The sequence below is a fragment of the Lagenorhynchus albirostris genome, chromosome 8 (genome assembly GCF_949774975.1).
Source record: "Lagenorhynchus albirostris chromosome 8, mLagAlb1.1, whole genome shotgun sequence".
NCBI classification, from domain to species: Eukaryota; Metazoa; Chordata; class Mammalia; order Artiodactyla; family Delphinidae; genus Lagenorhynchus; species Lagenorhynchus albirostris.
This window is the reverse complement of record NC_083102.1, coordinates 86,124,797-86,143,589: the sequence shown is the minus strand read 5'-3', so window position 1 is coordinate 86,143,589 and position 18,793 is coordinate 86,124,797. Positions and strand designations below refer to the sequence as shown.

Below are 18,793 nucleotides of genomic sequence, written 5' to 3'. Positions count from 1 at the left end.
TAAATGAGACTTGGGAGTAAGTATGGTGGCGTGAGGCAGAATGTGTGGAGGCAGGCGGCATGCCCTCGTGTGAATGCTGTAACTTCTGTTTTTTTGTCTGTAAAATGGAGAGAGTTAATAACACCTACCTCCAGCATTGTCGTATTAAATGAAAAAAAATTTATGAAGCAGTTAGCACAGTTTCTAGCACATGGTAAGCACTCCATGCATGTATTTTGTGTTATACGGAAGTACTTGATACATTAGATAATGCTGCATCATCATCATGTGCCTCGTATGAAGCCTAACGCATGCTAGGGACTCAACTGATACTCATTCCCTCTCCTTTCTAACATAATTCTTGATAAGCACACCGTATGGCATTTGTTCACCAACCCTAACTACCAGCTTTGAGAACTGAGTTGAAAAATTCATTCACTCATCCATTCAACAAATTTGATCGTGCATGCTGTGTATTAGTCATTGAAGCAGGCACTGTGAATGATTCCAAGTTGAATAAGACACGGGCTGCATCCTGTGTACAGTCAACCAGGGTAAAGAGCAGAACATCCATGGTGTGCAAACAGGTGGCATGGGAGTGGAGAGGGAGAGTGAGCAATGCCGGCTGTGGAGACTCAGGGATGGCTCCATGAAGGGCGTGCGATTTGATTAAGGTCTTGAAGGGATGAGAGAGAGAAGGAAGAGGGTCAGTGTCGTGCGGGGCTCCCAAGCTCAGGCTGGGAGCGAGGTGCAGTTCCAGTGTTGGGGGGAGTACAGAGCCGTGTGCAGGAACTGAGTGAAACAGCTGGAAAGGAGGAGCGGCAGTCCACCAACAGGCTTACCACTGGGCTAAGGAGGTAAGACGTGCTTTGTCAAGCAGTACAGAACCAGTGACGATTTTTCAGCAGGGGAGAGAGTTACGCCCTAAGAAAAGTGTTTGAGGTGGCTCTAGTGTGTGGAATGAGTTGAAGGAAGATGGCTGAGCCATCAGGAGGACTTGAACATGCCTGGATGTTACTCAGGATCTTAACTCGGATCTTAACTCTTAACTATGAGTAAGGCAACCAGTAAATATGTAAGGGATCGATAGGGGTGGTGCCTGATTGCTTGTCGGGGTTGGGGTGTGCTTCCTTCTTCTTTTGCATTACTTGCAGAGGGCTTACTGTGTGCCAGGCTCTCCTAATTCAGCCCCCAGTAATGACATGTAGGTGCAATTATTATACCCATTTTTCAGATGAGGAAACTAAGGCTTAGGCTGGCTAAGAGCTATCTTGTCATTCTCCACCTTCTGGGCCCACTTCCTGTTAGGACCAGCTCAGTGACCTCTCAGTTTCCCTTCACCTGCATCTCCCCCATCTGCCCTTTGCTGTCTCCTTTGTCCAGCTCTTTCTCTCTCCTGGCAGCTATTGTGACACACCCTAAGTCATCATTTAAACTTGAAAAGTGGTTTCTCTAAACATGAATTGGGTCATGTCTTTTTTTTTTCTTTTCTTATCGATGCTTCCTCACTGTCTCTGGGTGAAGCGTGGGATTCAAGGCTTTTTACTGGGTTCTGATCCTATAAGATTTCAGTTTGTCTTCTGCCCCCTGAACGCCACATTCCTACTTGGCTCTGTGCCTTTGCTTGGGCATTTTCTCCACCTGAAATGCCCTTCCCCCTTTTCTCTGCATCAGGAACTTCTCACCATTCTTCAGGAACGCACACAAGTTACTGTGTCTGTAATGCCTTCCGCAGCTGGGCTCTTCATTCCTTCTTACTGGGCTACAGCATGCCTTGTATTTTATTTATTCAGTACCATGCCTTTTTCAAAACTGATTTGCAGCAGCTTGTAAAAAGACATGTAGCAGTAAAAAACCAGATGGATAAACATACAAGAGCAAATGGACAATTAGGGTAGAAAAATAAAGCCAAGAAAGGTTAGCATAGAAATCTGTTCCATTGTTCCCTGCGATGTGCCCTGCCCTGTTCCCTTCTGCATATGGGCTGGAGGAGTCTTCAGCTTTTACTCTGAACTTCCTGTCAAAGCAAAAGTCAAAGCAGGATTGTCAGTTTTCCCAATGGTGGTCAAAGGAGTAAAGCCAATTGCTCTGCAGAAGAGCTTTTCCTGTTACAGGGAATCGAGAGCAGTGTTTCTGGGGTGTGTGTGGGAAGGTGGGGTTGGTGTGCGCTGGTACCCAGTCATCAAGACAGCCAGCCCCACGGTACATACTCGGCAAGTTTCACAAGGAAGAGACCTCCATGCAGCTGTATGGCCTAACACCAAAGCACAGTTTATGAAAGTTTTATAAAAGCCAGGACTGTGATGCTAGAACACAGCTTCTTGTTGGTCCAGCTTAATCCAAGGATAAAATGAAGAATAATAAAGGAATAATACTTAACACATTATGTTGTAGTTATTGTTTCACACCTGTTTGCCCCCAAAAGCGATCATCTTATCATGGGCAGGGACCGTGTTCCGCGTTGGTTTGATCAGTGGTAGAAAACCTCAGAGGTAAGCGGTGAGGAGAACCATCTATGCCCGACTTTCCCAGCAGCCATCACAGCACTCTGCTCTGAATTTGTGTCCTCAGGAAGTCAGGTTCACGTGAGATCCACGATCTACACATACGTGGTCAAAAGTTTTCTTTACTATTTCTAGGGGCTGACCTCGAGGCAGGTTTCAGTAGCGAATGCACCAGCTGAGTAAACAGCAGTAGCAAAGGGACTGCATCTCGGTTGGTCTACTTCTGGCACTTACAGAAGAGAGCCTTTAAAAATATTTCGTAAAGTCAGCAGTACTCAAAGTTTTAATTTTCCCTTTGTTGGTTGCATTTGGGAGTAACATCTTACATCACTATATGGTGATTATGGAGTCAGATTCAGAAGGAAGTATGCACTTTCAAGAAAAAAGCAAAAATAACAGATTTATCGAATGACTTCAGTTCTCCCCAAATAACCCTTCTCTCTGTAATTTAGGTCAAAAATGTATTTATGGTGACACATAACACCTTTTTTTTTAATAGCTGCTTTTCTTTCTTTCTTCATATATGTAGGAGCTTGATAAAGAACTCCCAGTGCTTAAGCCGTATTTTATCGATGACCCTGAAGAAGCTGGAGTGAAGGAAGCTGGCTTAAGAGTCACGTGGCTGGGACACGCGACAGTGATGGTGGAAATGGATGAGCTCATCTTGCTCACGGATCCTGTCTTTAGCACCCGGGCCTCCCCGTCGCAGCGCGTGGGTCCCAAGCGGTTCCGGCGTCCCCCTTGCACCGTTGGTGAACTGCCCCAGATAGACGCGGTCCTCATCAGCCACAACCACTACGACCACCTGGACTACAGTTCTGTCACTGCTCTGAACGAGCGATTTGGTAACGAGCTGAGGTGGTTTGTGCCTTTGGGGCTCCTGGACTGGATGCAGAAATGTGGCTGTGAGAATGTGATCGAGCTGGACTGGTGGGAGGAGAACTGCGTCCCCGGACACGATAAGGTGACGTTTGTGTTCACACCTTCCCAGCACTGGTGTAAAAGGACTCTGACGGATGACAACAGGGTTCTCTGGGGCAGCTGGTCTGTCTTGGGGCCTTGGAACCGCTTTTTTTTCGCAGGAGACACTGGTTATTGCTCTGCTTTTGAAGAGATAGGAAAAAGATTTGGACCTTTTGACCTCGCAGCTATTCCCATTGGAGCGTATGAACCAAGGTATGTAGATGTCTAAAGCAAGCATTCCTGCTACATGATAAATTAACTGGACTCCGAGTAATCTGTGGTTTTAATGGTAGACTTTGTTATACATTGGGTGGGGGGTTGGTGGGCCAGAGTCAGTTAAAATTTTTCTTTGAATTTTAAAATGCTTTAATTACAGTGATATCAGTTAAATAATTGTAGTTACTGAAATTATATTACCAAGAGAAAAGGACAACGGTTTAAAGAATTACTCTGCCTAGCCCGAAGTTCGTGTACTATTCCGACTAAAGTTAAACCTGTCAGCCAGTACTCAAACCTGACTCTTGGTCTTTCTTTCACGTGGAGGATACGCTCCATGAGTGGAATGCACCCATGCCCTGTCCTGTGTTTAGTGGAGAAAAAGGGCTTGGCCTATAGCATCAGTCCCTTGTGACGGTCTTACTGCAGACAGCACTGAGGTTAGTCTGCTAAAGACATTGCTGCACTACTTACCACTTGCCCTGCAACCTCTCTGTACTGATTGCCTGTCTTCAGAGCACAGAGCAGATAAAGGTCACACGAGCATTTGAGACCCAGGAGACCCATCCGCTGCCTGTGTTTTCCTTAATACTGCCTATTTAAGGAAAAAGTGATTTTCAAGAATTCAGTTAGATTTCAGTCAACTCTGGTTGATATGTACAAGTTAAGAGAAAATAAACACTAAAAGTAGCAAAGTAGGGGCTAATTTAAAAAAAGGTTTTATTTTCTGAAGTGCATGCACAGACTCATACAGAATGGTATGTAGGATGGCATTTTATTTAGGTGATCCTACAAACAGAACACTGATACATAGATGAATTGAGCAAATCTGATCATTGGTTTCCATCAGATTGTTATACTTTTCATTAACTTTTTAAGTTCACCAAAACCGTTTCATTGCTAAGTATATTAGTGCTTATTTCTCCCTTTTTTCTAGTTTCTTCATTTAAGGGACTAGATATTTTTACCTTACTAAAAAATTATTATAAGCCAATAGTAGTGCTTGAATTTCACTTTTCCACATAATTCTAATTCTGAATTCTAATAAAACCTCTTAAAACATCAGTCAACCTGTTTACAAATCAATTTTATATGGTATTGATCCTTATTCAATATATGTTCTTAGTATATTAGAATACTTCTTGTACTTGTGAAAATTTTCATATGTAGAAATATACAGACTTGTCATATACAGGTGATGATAAAATATGTACAGCCGAAGTACACAAATGCACTCACATAATTCCCCCTTGCTTCTTGCACTGCAGCTGTCTTGTCACTAAGATGGGAGAAGGATGGGGAGGACAGTATTTGCTCTAAAGAATTAAATTGGTAGTAGCCTCTACTCTGTATTCTAGTTCTCTAGTCAGTTCTAAAGTTTTATTTTTATTTTTTTTGGCCATGCTGCATGGCACGTGGGATCCTAGTTCCCTGACTGGGGATCGAACCCATGCTCTGTGCATTGGAAGCCTGGAGTCTTAAACACTGGACCACCGGGGAAGCCCCAGTACTAAAGTTTTAGAAATGTTGTTATCAACAAAACTTCAGAGTAGTCTATAAATGTAAGATGATCACACCCAAAACGATTTTCAATAATCTGCTTAGAATGTTTTCACCCTTACTTTTGGGATCTCCTGTCATCGGGCATTCTATCCAAGTCGGTTAGGATTTTGACTTTTTATTTTAATTTGTATACCAGAGTAAACATTTTAAATGTATTTCAGACATGAAAAGGAATATGTCTATCCCTTTGATTTGAAGTAGGAGTTTTTAAAAAATCAATAGAGAGAAACAGCCAAAACTGTTTTCATCTTGCCCTGAATTCTAAGTGTCAGGAGATAAAGCAGAACAAGTGCTTCTCTAATCTCTTGTTGAGAACACAGTGGCTTTGTTTTGGGGCTCCCATCAGGCCCGGCAACTCCTAACAGTAAATAACAACCCTTGTGCTGTGCAGATGGATGAACTTTTCCATGACGTGTTCTACAAAGTGCAGCAGCCCCTCTGCTGAATCCAGATCCCTTAATCTTCACTGCAGTGTTCATTGCCAGTAGCAGACCCAGGATATAAATAATGTGAAGACACTGTTGTTTTACCTCTTCTAAACTGCTGGCTGAGGGGGCTTCCCTGGTGGCACAGTGGTTAAGGATCCGCCTGCCAATGCAGGGGACACGGGTTTGAGCCCTGGTCCAGGAAAATCCCACATGCCGCGTAGCAACTAAGCCCGTGCGCCACAACTACTGAGCCTGTGCTCTAGAGCCTGCGAGCCACAACTACTGAAGCCTGAGTGCCACAGCTACTGAAGTCCACGTGCCTAGAGCCTGCGCTCTGCAACAGGAAGCCACCACAATGAGAAGCCTGCGCACTGCAACGAAGAGCAGCCCCTGCTCGATGCAGCTAGAGAAAGCCGGTGGGCAGCAACAAAGACCCAACACAGCCAAAAATAAATAAATAAAATAAATTTATAAAAATAAATAAATAAACTGCTGGCTGGGCAAGCAAAGGATTTGCCTGTATGTAGTACATTTTACTTTTGTATCAGAAATAATTCTCCTGAAAGTGTTGGCTTTGTCAACTCCCTACTCTTTTGGAAGAATTCTATGAAGTAGCTGCTGTACTTCATGCTTTGAATAAATTTTGTCTTGTTTAATCCTCACAATAACCCTGTGAAGTGGGTATAGTTTCTATTTCACGGACCAGGAAATGGCAGTTGGAGAAACTGAAGCAGCTCCAAAGGCATTCCCAGGAATTGGTAGAGCTGGGATTCATGCCCAGGCCCCCTGCCTCCAGAGCCGTCTCTTCCCAGGCATGAGGCAGCCTTTCACATTGCTAAACTCTATTTAGTCTCCCTGATGTACCCTTTCTTCTTGCCAAACCAAACACCTCATTCATCAGTTGTATGGTATTTAAATAAAATCCTTGAATAGTAACTGGATTTTTTTTGCTCCTGATCTTACAAATTATACACTAATTTTTGTTTCCTTTTCACTTTAGCACGTTAAAAAAAAATTGTTTCAGCAAGGTTATTTGCAACTGGAGTTTTGATTTCTAGTTCTTTACCCATTATTCTGTTTCTTTCATTCATACCAGGATTGCAAAATATCTGCTTTTTAAAGTAATAAGATATCTTCAGAATAAATCATCAGTAAAATAAAAATACATGTGAAACAAAATCTACTATTCAAAGGGAAGTTTTGCTTGAGACGTATCTACTGTTATAGCAGTTTGTACAAGAAAGATTTTTATTTTTTTCCAGCAGAAAAGTGGACTGAAGGGAGATGGTTTTGCCTACTGTGATTTATTTCTGTGCAGAATGTTAAAGGTTGATCACATGAAGCAGTAATTAGAATTTATTGTATACTTAAAAGCCCAGATTTAATAAATTACTGTGTTTTATCAGGTGGTTTATGAAGTACCAGCATGTAGACCCAGAAGAGGCTGTAAAGATTCACATTGATGTGCAGACAAAGAGATCTGTGGCGATTCACTGGGGAACTTTTGCCTTAGCGAATGAGGTGAGTGTGATTGTGGTAACAATAACTCGTGACGTGTCTGACCGATGATAGGACTGATCACTGTACCCTGCAGTGTGTTCGGAAACCAAACTAGAATCAGAACCTGCGTGGTCATCAAGTGACTTAGGGTGGTAAATCATATTAATTAGTGAAACAATATTTATGTACAGTGGGAAAAAAAATCCTCAGTGCATGTTGTTCTTTTGGCTTATTTGTGTAGTTAATGAAGCAAGTGTTTATATAACCAAAAATGTGCGCAGCCTTAGTAAATAGAAAAATGAACCGTCATGTCATCCCTCTCACGGGAGGCTTTTGTTCTGGCAGAAGATACAAGACATGCACATAATTACTCAGAGTGTTGTAAAGTGGGACAGATAAAGTGGTCTCAGAGTCAGGGACTGTTACGACTTGCAGGGATCAGGGAGAGCTTCATGGAAGAGTTGACATTTGAACTTGGCTGTGAAAAAGCAAGGAGGAAGGCATTTCAAGAGGAGGAAAGTGTGGGATTGGAGGCAGCAAGCATGGGGAATAGTGAGGAATCGGTTCAGCCAGAGTATGGATGATAGGGAGGGCAATGGGGGAAGTGAGGCTGGACAGCTTGGAAGTTTTCAGAAGTATGTTATTCATCCAGTAAACACTGACTTGGTGTCTGCTGTGTGCCAGGCATTGGGATAAAAGGTGGTTTTATTCCTAGACTAGTACAGAAGAGCTTATTTTTCCTTAAGGTAGCTGAACCCTGGAACTCTGCTACTAGCCAGGGTTGTGGGATCAAACAGAAGCTTAGCAAAAAGCATTCTCTGCTTTCCTCAATCCAGGGCCTGCCCTAAGCAAAATTTAGAAACAGATGACTGAACTTGGCTTCTACTTTGCTCTGTGTGGCATCTTCCACATTCCACAGCCTCTCTGCAGGAGCCCTGTGCTTTCATGCTGATTTAAGCACTCCCTCTCTGTCCTATTTATGGCCTGCCCTCTCCCTAGTTGCATCTTATTCCAGAATTAATACACTGCCTGCCCCCTGCTGACTCCCCCCCCCAATCTGAATTCCCATTCCGCAATGCTGTGGCCCTGAGCCACACTGCTGGGGGACAGAATGGAATCAATAAATGAATGTCCACGGGCATGGGAAGGGTGAAGGAGAATATGATGTGTGTGTGTTTCTGTGTCTGTGTATTTGGGGAAGGGGGAATTTGATACTGGTTTCCATTGGTTTACCACTATTATTTAGAAGCAGTGTCTTATTCCGTGTGTGTGTATGTGTGTTCCATAAGTATATAGGTAAATTTAGATATATGTATGTTTATGTTCTATATATAACATATTTCAGCAACTTAGATGAAGTAATAGTATTTTATTAAACCTTGCAAAGAGAAGAATCAAGGATGACTCCTAAATTTTTAACTTGAGTAATTGGGAAGGTGGCTATGTTCTTTACAGAGATGGGAAGATGAGGAGAGAAAACCTCAGTCTTCAAGAGTTATTGTGTTATGCAGTCTTCAAGAATTACTGTTTTAAATCTAAACTTCATCTTTATTTCTTAATGAAATATAAAATACACTCTCATTTAGTCATTTTTTTTTTTGGTACGCGGGCCTCTCACTGCCGTGGCCTCTCCCGTTGCGGAGCACAGGCTCTGCACGCGCAGGCCCAGCGGCCATGGCTCACGGGCCCAGCCGCTCCGCGGCATGTGGGATCTTCCCGGACTGGGGCACGAACCCATGTCCCCTGCATCGGCAGGTGGACTCTCAACCACTGCGCCACCAGGGGAGCCCTCATTTAGTCTTTTTGACATTAGTTGCATAAATTGAGAACTGCGAGTTTGCTAAATAAATTATAAAGTACATGGAATTTTGGGGGAGGATGTTTAGCCTATGCTTTGCAAACAGTTTTAAATGATTTGCATGTAAATAGTTGTAATAACTGCTTACTATAATATAAGCAGCTTAAGGATGTATTGACTTGGCAACACTTTAAAACTATACGTACGGCAACATCTGATTCATCTAAGGAATGATGAGTGAATTTCCTAAATGATGTATTTAAGCACTTCAACTTAACTGACTAGTTTTGGTAGAAACAAACTGTAGGCACTACATAATATATGTTAACTTCTTAAATGACCAGGGTCTTTATTTTGAGTCTCTTCTGTTGGAGTAGATCATAAAACAGTGACCCCTTTGAAAGGGAATGTATGAGCTGTCTGGAGCTGGTTGCCTGGCCCTTAATGGGTCCACACTGCTGGGAGCTTCTGCTTTCACCACTTACTCTTTTTCTTTTCCCACATCTTTATTGGATTAAAATGGCTTTACAGTGTTGTGTTAGTTTCTGCTGAACAGGTATATGCATACCTATATCCCCTCGCCATCCCACCCCCCTAGGTGGTCACAAAGCACCGAGCTGATCTCCCTGTGCTATGCGGCTGCTTCCCACTAGCTGTCTATTTTACACATGGTGTAGTGTATGTATGTCAATGCTTCTCTCTCAATTCGCCCCACCCTCCCCTTCCCCCACTGTGTCCACAAGTCCGTTCTCTACGTCTGCGTCTTTAGTCCTGCCCCATCACTAGGTTCATCAGTACCATTTTTCTAGTTTCCATATATATGCGTTAATACATGGTATTTGTTTTTCTTTGTGACTTACTTTATTCTGTGTGACAGACTCCAGGGCCATCCACATCACTACAAATGACTCAGTTTTGTTCCTTTTTATGGCTGAGTAAGATTCCATGGTATATATGTCTAACCTACTACCTTGCTGTATACATATTGTTTGGTCCCATGGCTATTGGGCATTTTTACCTTCCCTGCAGGATTAATGTGCTTGTACTAAGAGATAGCTATCAGTCACTCAGAGGCTTTCTTGCCTACTTCTAGAGCTCCCTTCTAGATGGTTGAAGCAGCCAAGAATTGACCTACGAAGAAACTCAGAAAGATACTGCAACATCAAAATCCATACTAAATTATAGCTTATAACTAAAGTTACAGTCTAGGAAAGACATTATTAGTGTAGGGCAATTGTGTAAGTGTATTGTTGGCCAAGACTTGTAGAGAGAGCACAGGGGAGAAAAAATTTAACAGAACAATTATTTTTCATTGGGAAAGAATTTCATCATTTTGAAATCTCTTAAAAACAATTTTGCAAGGGAAGCTTCTTGACTTAGGCTATTATTTACAGTTAAATCTCATGGGGGATATATTAGCAATCTCCTATATGCATAAAAAAGACTAAAAGTGGATTCCTGTTGTCAGCTAACCCATTAATAAGTGGCTCTCTCTCTAGGAATACCGGGTAACTAATGCACAGTTAACCTCAGTTACTCCATAGTCAGTGGGAAGGCATCCCTGACCCTCTAAACGTAGCCATAAACCTAGAAGTGAGCAAGCGGGGAGAAAAGACCCACGTGTGGCTAGTAACTGTTAGCAATGTGTACATCTGAAGCCACAGAAGACTTGCCTGGTTTTTCCTAGTACATCACTGGCTGGCCCTCTCTGCTGCTAGTTCCTCGTCAGCAGGGAGTGCCTTAGGACTCAGTCCAGGGGCCCCATTTCTTCTCTAGTTGGTTGCTCCCTTGGGCATCTCATTAGTCTTACGGCTTTAAACACCATCTACCCACTGTACCTCTCTAGCCCAGGTTTCCCCCTACAATCCATGTTTATGTATCCAGCTGCCTACTTGACTTCTCCACTTGGATGCCCATCAGGTACCCAAAACTTCAGTCTAAAACCAAACTTCCTGATCTTCTCTCAAAATCATCTCTCTTAATCTCAGTAAATGGCAACACCCTCCTTCCAGTTCCTCAGGCCAAACCCTTTACTCTCTTTCTCTCATATCCTCCCTCCAGCTTCTCCCCACATGCAGTCAGCTCATCCTTTAGATTGTATTTAGACTTTGAGTACCTCTTACCCCCGTCACTGATGCCACACTGCCCCTTACAGTCTGTTCTCAACGCTGCAGAGGGCAGCGACCTTTACCCCTTAGATCAGATTGTGACACTCCTGTGCCAGAAGGACCTGCAGCTTTCCATCACACTCCCAGTCAAAGCCACAGCCCTCACAGCTGCCTACGAAGCCTGGTGCAATCTGCTCCCTCAGGTCTTTGTTCAAGTTGCCATCTCCAAGAGGACTTCTTAGATGGTTGTATTTAAAATTAAACCTCCACCCCCGACACTTACCAACTATGTTCCACCCAGAACATGTCACCCACTCAGATACTGTTTCCTTTATTCATTTCTTATCTGTCTCTGTATTGGGATGACAGCTCTAGGAAGGCAAGGGTTTTTATTTAGTTCACTGACCTGGCCGCTTTCTGGGTGCTCACCAGCCATTGCTGCATGGAGGGAAGAAGCAGACTTACCACCAGTGATCAGAGTAGAGACTGTTTGATTTTTATTTCTGCTTTAATTTTAACATTTTATAGCTTTTCTAATTGAAATTGGGGAAAAAACCCTTCGTGTAATACCTGTTTTTTTCCTTTATTTGCTGTAAAAATAGCTACTATACACTGTAAATATTTAGCTCGAAAGAGAAATAACTGGTGAAGTGATTTCTTTTATACCTTTTGCTTTCTTTAACTATAACACATGTTCAAGTGGTTTCAATTTATTTGGTAAACATTTGAGTATGTTGAAACATTCTTCAGCATTTTTTTTTTTTTGAGTTATGAAAAGGTGAGGAAACAAAAGGTAACTCCACCTGTTAAATCTCTTTTCCTGAGGCCCCTCTTCAATCCATAGACTACAGAATCAGTATTTGGTTGGGGTTTGGGGATGACAACCCTTCTTCAGCCAAAAATATTTTCTCTAGCGTTTGCTTGTACACACATACTCTTCCTTATAATCTAAGTTTCTCTGTTCTTCCAAACTATTGGTAACACTTAATTCTTTAGCATTGATTCCATTTAGACTAGGATTTCATGTAGGGAAATAGTGATCAGAGTTCATGCAGTCTAATCAGAGTTCATGCAGTCTAATAATGCTCAATCTAAGTTGGCCAAATTTGACATGCATGGTGTTAACAGATTGATAAATATGACATTTCTATTGGCTTAATGATTCTATATTAGAAAGTATGATGGACTCATTTGCTAATGCTTCAATGAAAAGGAAGAGCATTACTTTAAGTAGGCTGTTTGGTTATTTTAGTTTGAACTCTTGTTTGACATATCCCCCCAAATATATGTATGCTTAATCTTTTTCCATTTTTGTTTCTCTCTGCCCTTTGCCAGCATTACTTAGAACCTCCAGTGAAACTGAGTGAGGCTCTAGAAAGATATGGACTTAAGACTGAAGATTTTTTTGTCTTGAAGCATGGAGAGTCAAGATACCTTAATACTGATGATGACAACTTTGAGTAAATATGAGCACAGGAGCTTTTAATGAAAAAGGCATCATCGGATATAAATCCAAAAAGACTAAGAAATTCATGAATATTACGATTTTTTACATTTGGAAACAACTTCTGCAGGTTTGTGTTCTATGTTGTAACCTGCTTAATATGATTGCCAGTTCTTATAAACAGAGAAGAGTTCAGAGGTGGGTCATTTAAATAATGAAGGCTAATGTGGATTTTAAGTCATGTCTCAGTGACATAAACATTGCAATGGCATTTTTTTTACTAAAGCATTCTACTTAGTGGTAGAGTTTTGAGATTATGAAAAACTGATTTTAAAAACTCATTTCTGTTTTTCTATTCTTAGGGGCCTTCTGCATGGTAAGTCAAGGCTGACTACCTACCTAGATTTTCTCACAGGCCTGCACATAGAAACATATTTCTTACAGTCATGTTAGAGCAAATGATGACATTGATTCCCCACATGGTTATATGCCAAATGTTAAGAGATTTATTTTTTTAAACATAAAAACATAGGAGTTTGGGCTAAGTTACCATTTTTTTTAAAGAGAGGAATAATATACTCTGTGGCATACTTACAATCCCCAAATCAAAAGCCCTCTGAGCTGGGCAGAGGAAGGGGAAGTGTGGTTATGAGAACATGATTTGTGAAATGTTTTATTTTTAATCTGAAAGTCAGACCTGCTCAGCACAAATATAGCTGCAAGGAAATAATTTACAAAGATAAATGCAGATATTAAATGTTAATAGACCATATACTTTGAGTTAAATTTTATTCTTTCCATATTCCATCTTCTCTCTCTCTCTCTCTCTCTCTCTCTCTCTCTCTCTATATATATATATATATACTCATTATTTTTTCTGGTTTTCAGTGAGCTTTATAAATATTTTGTTTTACATGATTCTCTTATATTTACACGATCCTTAAGCACGGTTCTACTTTTATTAAGCCAGTGTGGAATATTAGTGGTTAAAAAAAAAGACAGTGATTCTGGGAGTCCACTGCCCTGAGTTTTAGTCCTAGACAGGCTCTACACGCACTCCATTACTCTGAACCTTCCTAAATGAGAGAGCTGATTAGAGGCCCATTCTGTCTTCCCAATCCAGCCTCAGTGAAATGAACTTTATTCACACAAAATAATCAAAATAGGTGTCCTACACCAAATGCTACCCAGGTAGTACCCTGTAATTTATTTTCATGTATATATATGCATGTTAGCCACTTAATCTGACTTTTAATCCTGCTTCTGCCTTGGATTCTCTGTCACCTAAGCTCAGTGTGCCTCAGTGTCCTCACGTGCAACAAGAGGATGATTTTCACCTACCTCCCAAAACTGTGAAGAATAAATCAGTCTTTTTTTAAAAAAAACACTTGGAAAATATAAGGGAGAAAATGATATCTTCAGATATCACTGCCTAATACAGGTAGGTAGATTTGAAAGTGGAAAATAGGCTAATGCTTTTGATAATATATATTCAAGCACATAAGGACACTAAACATTGAGGACTAACAACTTTGTCTCCCACATTTTGTAAATTTGGAGAATAATAGCCAAGATAAATGTAAATAATATTTATCAAAATTTAGCATTTTTATCTACAAAGATGCAAATCTGTCAAGGGGAAATGTATATGTAATATAGCTGAATGTATATGATTCGTGGGCACTAAAGCACAAAAAATTTCCCCATAAACTTTCAGGAAAAAAAAAACCACTTTTTCACTCCAAAGGAACATTTAGCAAACAGATGGGAATCAAGATGTTTGGCTTATGGTGGATTAGCTTTGGCATAGGTTGCCCTAATACTAGCCAGAGTTCTGTGGTTACCTTCCTTGCTGTTGCACGCCAGACGGAAAATTCACTCTTACCTCTGCTCTATGAAGCAAGCCAAGCACATCTTGCTGAATTATTTCTTCTCCTTGAGTGGCCTTAATGTTAATTTTGTATTCACATGTACTGTTTAACTGAGGGGTCTCCAAGCACTTTAAATTATGTTCTAAGTTCCACTTAATTGGGCCTGCCTCATTTTCTAGGCTTCCTCCAAGCTGTAAGTTTTATGACTATTTGCATTCCTTCCACTTTGACATTTTGTTCATTAGGAAGTACACTGAGCTTCATCTCTCCTATCCACATTTTGAAGGGTTTTATGTACAAAGCAAAAACAAATTTTGAAAAGACTAATCCACTCTGTTCCCTCCATTCAGTCTAATACATGTCATAATACCTTTTCATTTGTCTCATCCTCTAAGTCAATTTCATTTTCCTCTTTGATTAGCCAGCATCCATACCAACATGTAAGATTTTATTGAAATCCCCTTCTCCCGTGATAACTGAAGAACACTTTGAAACTCACTGCCCAAGAGGGTGGGACCATCAATTAGGAGAAAGCCCACCTAAAAAAGGTAAGATGTGCCATGACCTACATAGGTAAAGATCGAACTGTGCACTTTCCCTGTGGAATTCTTTCTAGATGACTCCCCCCTTTTCTCTAGCATTTTGACATTTCAAACTCAATGCTCTGATCTCCAGGAAACGTTATTTGTTCAAACTAATAATAGAGGAAAAGAAGAGAGGGTGTTTTAGAATCCAATGCTGCTACCGCACATTGAAATCAAATCTTCGTTTTAATGTGTGTACATTTTGAATATATATTTTCAGTAAACAAGGAGGAAGATTAAGCAAAATTGTTATAAAGAAATGTGCCTTTCAGGGAGTTAATACTTATGTTTGCATCACCTGATAAATGATCCTTAGCCTTCATAATGTACATTATTACTGCCGTAGCTAATTTAGAATTTTCACATTTTCATCATATTTATACTGTAAAAATATGTCTCCCAAGTTTCATTTCTGTATCAGGATAACCCTGATAAAGCACGTTTTTCTGTTTGAGGATTTGTGACTTCCTATGGAAATCTATGTATTTACAAATGAAATTTAAAGTACTCTTCTCTTAAAGCTTTGCCTTAAATACATGACTAGGAAAGCTTCTGCTTACAAACTGATTTACTTAATAACTAAGCATGGTGGTGGTTATGAACTTGAATATTACAAAACCTGGAGGGGGGAACCTGGCTGAATTCAAATGTATCAATCAATGATAGAGTAGCTTATGGGATAAAAATACTATTAAAAATAACTGCTGAGAATTTTTCATATCTTGTAATTTTAATCATGTAAAATATGGGTGAAAATTAATGAATAAAACTTCTTTCAATTAAGGGGAGAAAATAATCCTGTGACATTTTTCTTCTTTATTTAAAAAAATTATGAAATTTATGCCCAGAGTAAAAAATTCTAACACTAGAAGGTGTACATAGAAAAGTCATTTCCTCACTCCCTAATCCTATTCTCAGGAGTGTGGCTTTCATTCTAGATATATATACCAAAATGCCTATATATGAAAGAAGTGTTCTGTCCATATATAAGCATAAATTTTTTGATTTAAGAAAACCACAAATGGGGTCATATTTTTCTACAACATGTATTTTGAAAAACAACCATATTTCATGGATGTCTTTCCACATCAGCACATTCAGACTTGCTTCATTCTCTTTAAAGACTATATAACTGATTTAACCAATTGCCTTTGCATGGATTTTGGTTGATCCCAGCATGGATTTTGACTGAACCCAGTATGTTATACACATCAAACTGAATGGGAGTGGGTGAGTACTCGGAAACATTTCTAACAGTTTACATAGACTAGAATAGATTCTAATGATTAGAACAGACCTGAATGGCAGGTGGCCTTGGGAGTATGGGATCAATCTCGGGTCCTTCCTAGGGCGCTTATGAAACATACTGCTGCTGTCCCAGATGCATAACTGCAAATCACTGCCAACAGTGGAAGGGTAGCTTACACATAAAAAGGTCACTGTCACTCCCTGTAGAGGATAACTGAAGTAGCTTAGCAAAAAGCAAAATAAAAACAAAATGGTTTCAGAACAAGCTCTTATTTTGGTATCAATAAAATGGTCCGAGACCAGGGCAAGTTGTAGCTGTGTAAATGATGGAAGGTGATATTACTGTTTGTTTAAATTCAGCAGTTGAAAGAATCCCTTTGTAAGGAAGGTGAAAAATGAGAAGTTTATGTGTATTATTTCTAGACTGCATTACTCTTTGGAAAAATATGACCAACCAGTTAGAATTTTGGTATCATTGTTACCTTTTCCTTCACATCTGCATCATGGTGATAAACTAAAGCTCTCATTTTCTGGGCACATTCTTCTCCATATAACAGGTAAAACAGTGAACCTTCAGTGAAAGTTGGCTGAATAGCTAAACGGCCTTCCTTTTCGAGGCAGGTAGTTATATTCTGAAACAGTGTGAGAACTCGAAGAAGAATCTCCTTTGCTACATGGCCATCATAAAGGGAAAGGAATGATGAATCCACCTGAAGTAGGAAACAATGAAGATTAAAAAATATACGAAAACATTTTCCATGTGTATGTTCACATTTTAAAGCTGTAGTAAATGCATTTTAAAGATCTTGTCATAGAAAACTATCCCTAAGACTGCGTAACGTAAATGTGTAAAATCTTAGGCACTCCTATGTCATATACTAATGGAAAAAAGAGGTTTTGTGTTTTAGCTAAAAAATACTATTTCCTTGGAATCCTAGAATGTAGTCATTTGGAAAAACACCCATTTCCTCTTTAAGATCCATCATATACAGTCATCATGGAAACTCATTAATTCACCAAACATAGTGTGCAGGGCATAGGGCTGAGCAGATGAATATGACAGGGTCCCTTTTCTATAGGACTTGAGGTCCATTCTACCACAGCACTAACCTATGCTTCCTTCAAAATACCACAGCTTTTAACTGCTCCTTTCTTACATATTTTTGTCTCCCCTCCCTAGACTGTAAGCTCACGAGGACAAGCACCAGGTAATGCTGTACTCACTGGTGTATCCTGGCACTGAGCCTGGCATCAGGCACATACTGCGGCCTCCATAAATACTAGTGTGTCAGTGGATACTAAGATACACTGAACATAAGCAGGTCAAATATAAAACGTGATGATATATAAGTACCCCAAATTGGACATAGACAGAAAAAATATAATTCATTATTGCTAGGGAGAACTTTTCAAAATGATTTTTAAAAGTAAAATACGTTCATTACAGAAATTATAGGAAATTCATATCAGCAGAAAGAACCAAAAAAAAAACCCCACCTCTAATATTGCTACTCAGAGATAATCCCTGTTAATATTTGAGGTAAGTCCTTTCCTTCCAGATCTGTCTGTCCAAATCTATATATTTGTATGGACAAAACAAATATATATGTAAGCTACTGAACTTACTTTGGCACCAAGGAGTCCATCTGTCATGGCTGGATTTTCCGACAAATTCAAAAGCAGTTTTAAAACTTGAACCTGAAATAAGAACATTGGTTTATTTCAGACTAGCAAGCGTGGGTTTTCTCTCCCTGGCATGCTGTCCCCCAACCAAGTCCACATTTTAAAGTCCTGCCTATTCTTCAACGTCTGACTCAAATTTTCTCCATTCCACGAAGCTTTCTCAATTCCTCTTATTTAAAACCTTAGTTTTCCAATGATACTGATAGGGAGACAGGGAGAAAATAATGAACATCTTAGCTACCTACCCCTGGCGCACAGAAATACCTAACACAGAGTAAGTTTAACATGTGTTACATAAATAATCTTTATTACGATTACTGTTAAGTGAAATATGATCTTTAGAACAAAAAAAAGAATCTCTCAAACCTGTTTCTACTTCAAATGTGAAAATTTGGGGATAGTTTGGTTATGAAGACTAACAATATGGTGCTTTATACTAGGTTTCTATGATTCTTGGAGCTTATCGTTTCTATGTGAAAAACTGTACAATCATTTACGCAGTGACATAAATAAGCAAATGTTATCTTATAGCTGACTAGCCAAAATATCAGAACTCATCACTTATAACTGAAAAGTCAGTAATGAAAACATTCAAATGGAATTCTTCCTTTAAAAATGCGAGTCGTGGCGCTTCACTGGTGGTGCAGTGGTTAAGAATCCGCCTGCCACACGGATGTAGGGGACAAACGTAGGGGACAAACGCGTGGACACCAAAGGGGGAAAGTGGCAGGGGGGATGGTGGTGGTGGGATGAACTGGGAGATTGGGATTGACATGTATACACTAACATGTAATAGATAACTGATAAGAACTTGCTATATAAAAAGATTTAAAAAAAATGAATCCACCTGCCAATGTGGGGGACACGGGTTCGAGCCCTGGTCCGAGAAGATCCCACATGCCGC

The 18,793-nt window shown here is 40.2% G+C and overlaps 2 protein-coding genes across 2 annotated transcripts in view; one reads left to right on the top strand and one right to left on the bottom strand.

Moving 5' to 3' along the window:
* The window catches only part of NAPEPLD (N-acyl phosphatidylethanolamine phospholipase D), a 47,470-nt gene extending 30,460 nt beyond the window's left edge, over window positions 1-17,010 (top strand). Inside the window, exons 3-7 of the mRNA XM_060157238.1 lie at window positions 3,013-3,659; window positions 7,060-7,174; window positions 12,395-12,633; window positions 14,796-14,922; window positions 16,764-17,010. Coding sequence (XP_060013221.1) covers window positions 3,013-3,659; window positions 7,060-7,174; window positions 12,395-12,523 — 891 coding nt within the window. The 3' untranslated portion in view covers window positions 12,524-12,633; window positions 14,796-14,922; window positions 16,764-17,010. The remainder of the gene's footprint in view (window positions 1-3,012; window positions 3,660-7,059; window positions 7,175-12,394; window positions 12,634-14,795; window positions 14,923-16,763) is intronic.
* The window catches only part of ARMC10 (armadillo repeat containing 10), a 37,056-nt gene continuing 34,196 nt past the window's right edge, over window positions 15,934-18,793 (bottom strand). Inside the window, exons 5-6 of the mRNA XM_060157240.1 lie at window positions 17,833-17,904; window positions 15,934-16,916 (exon numbers count right to left, since the gene is read on the bottom strand). Coding sequence (XP_060013223.1) covers window positions 16,665-16,916; window positions 17,833-17,904 — 324 coding nt within the window. The 3' untranslated portion in view covers window positions 15,934-16,664. The remainder of the gene's footprint in view (window positions 16,917-17,832; window positions 17,905-18,793) is intronic.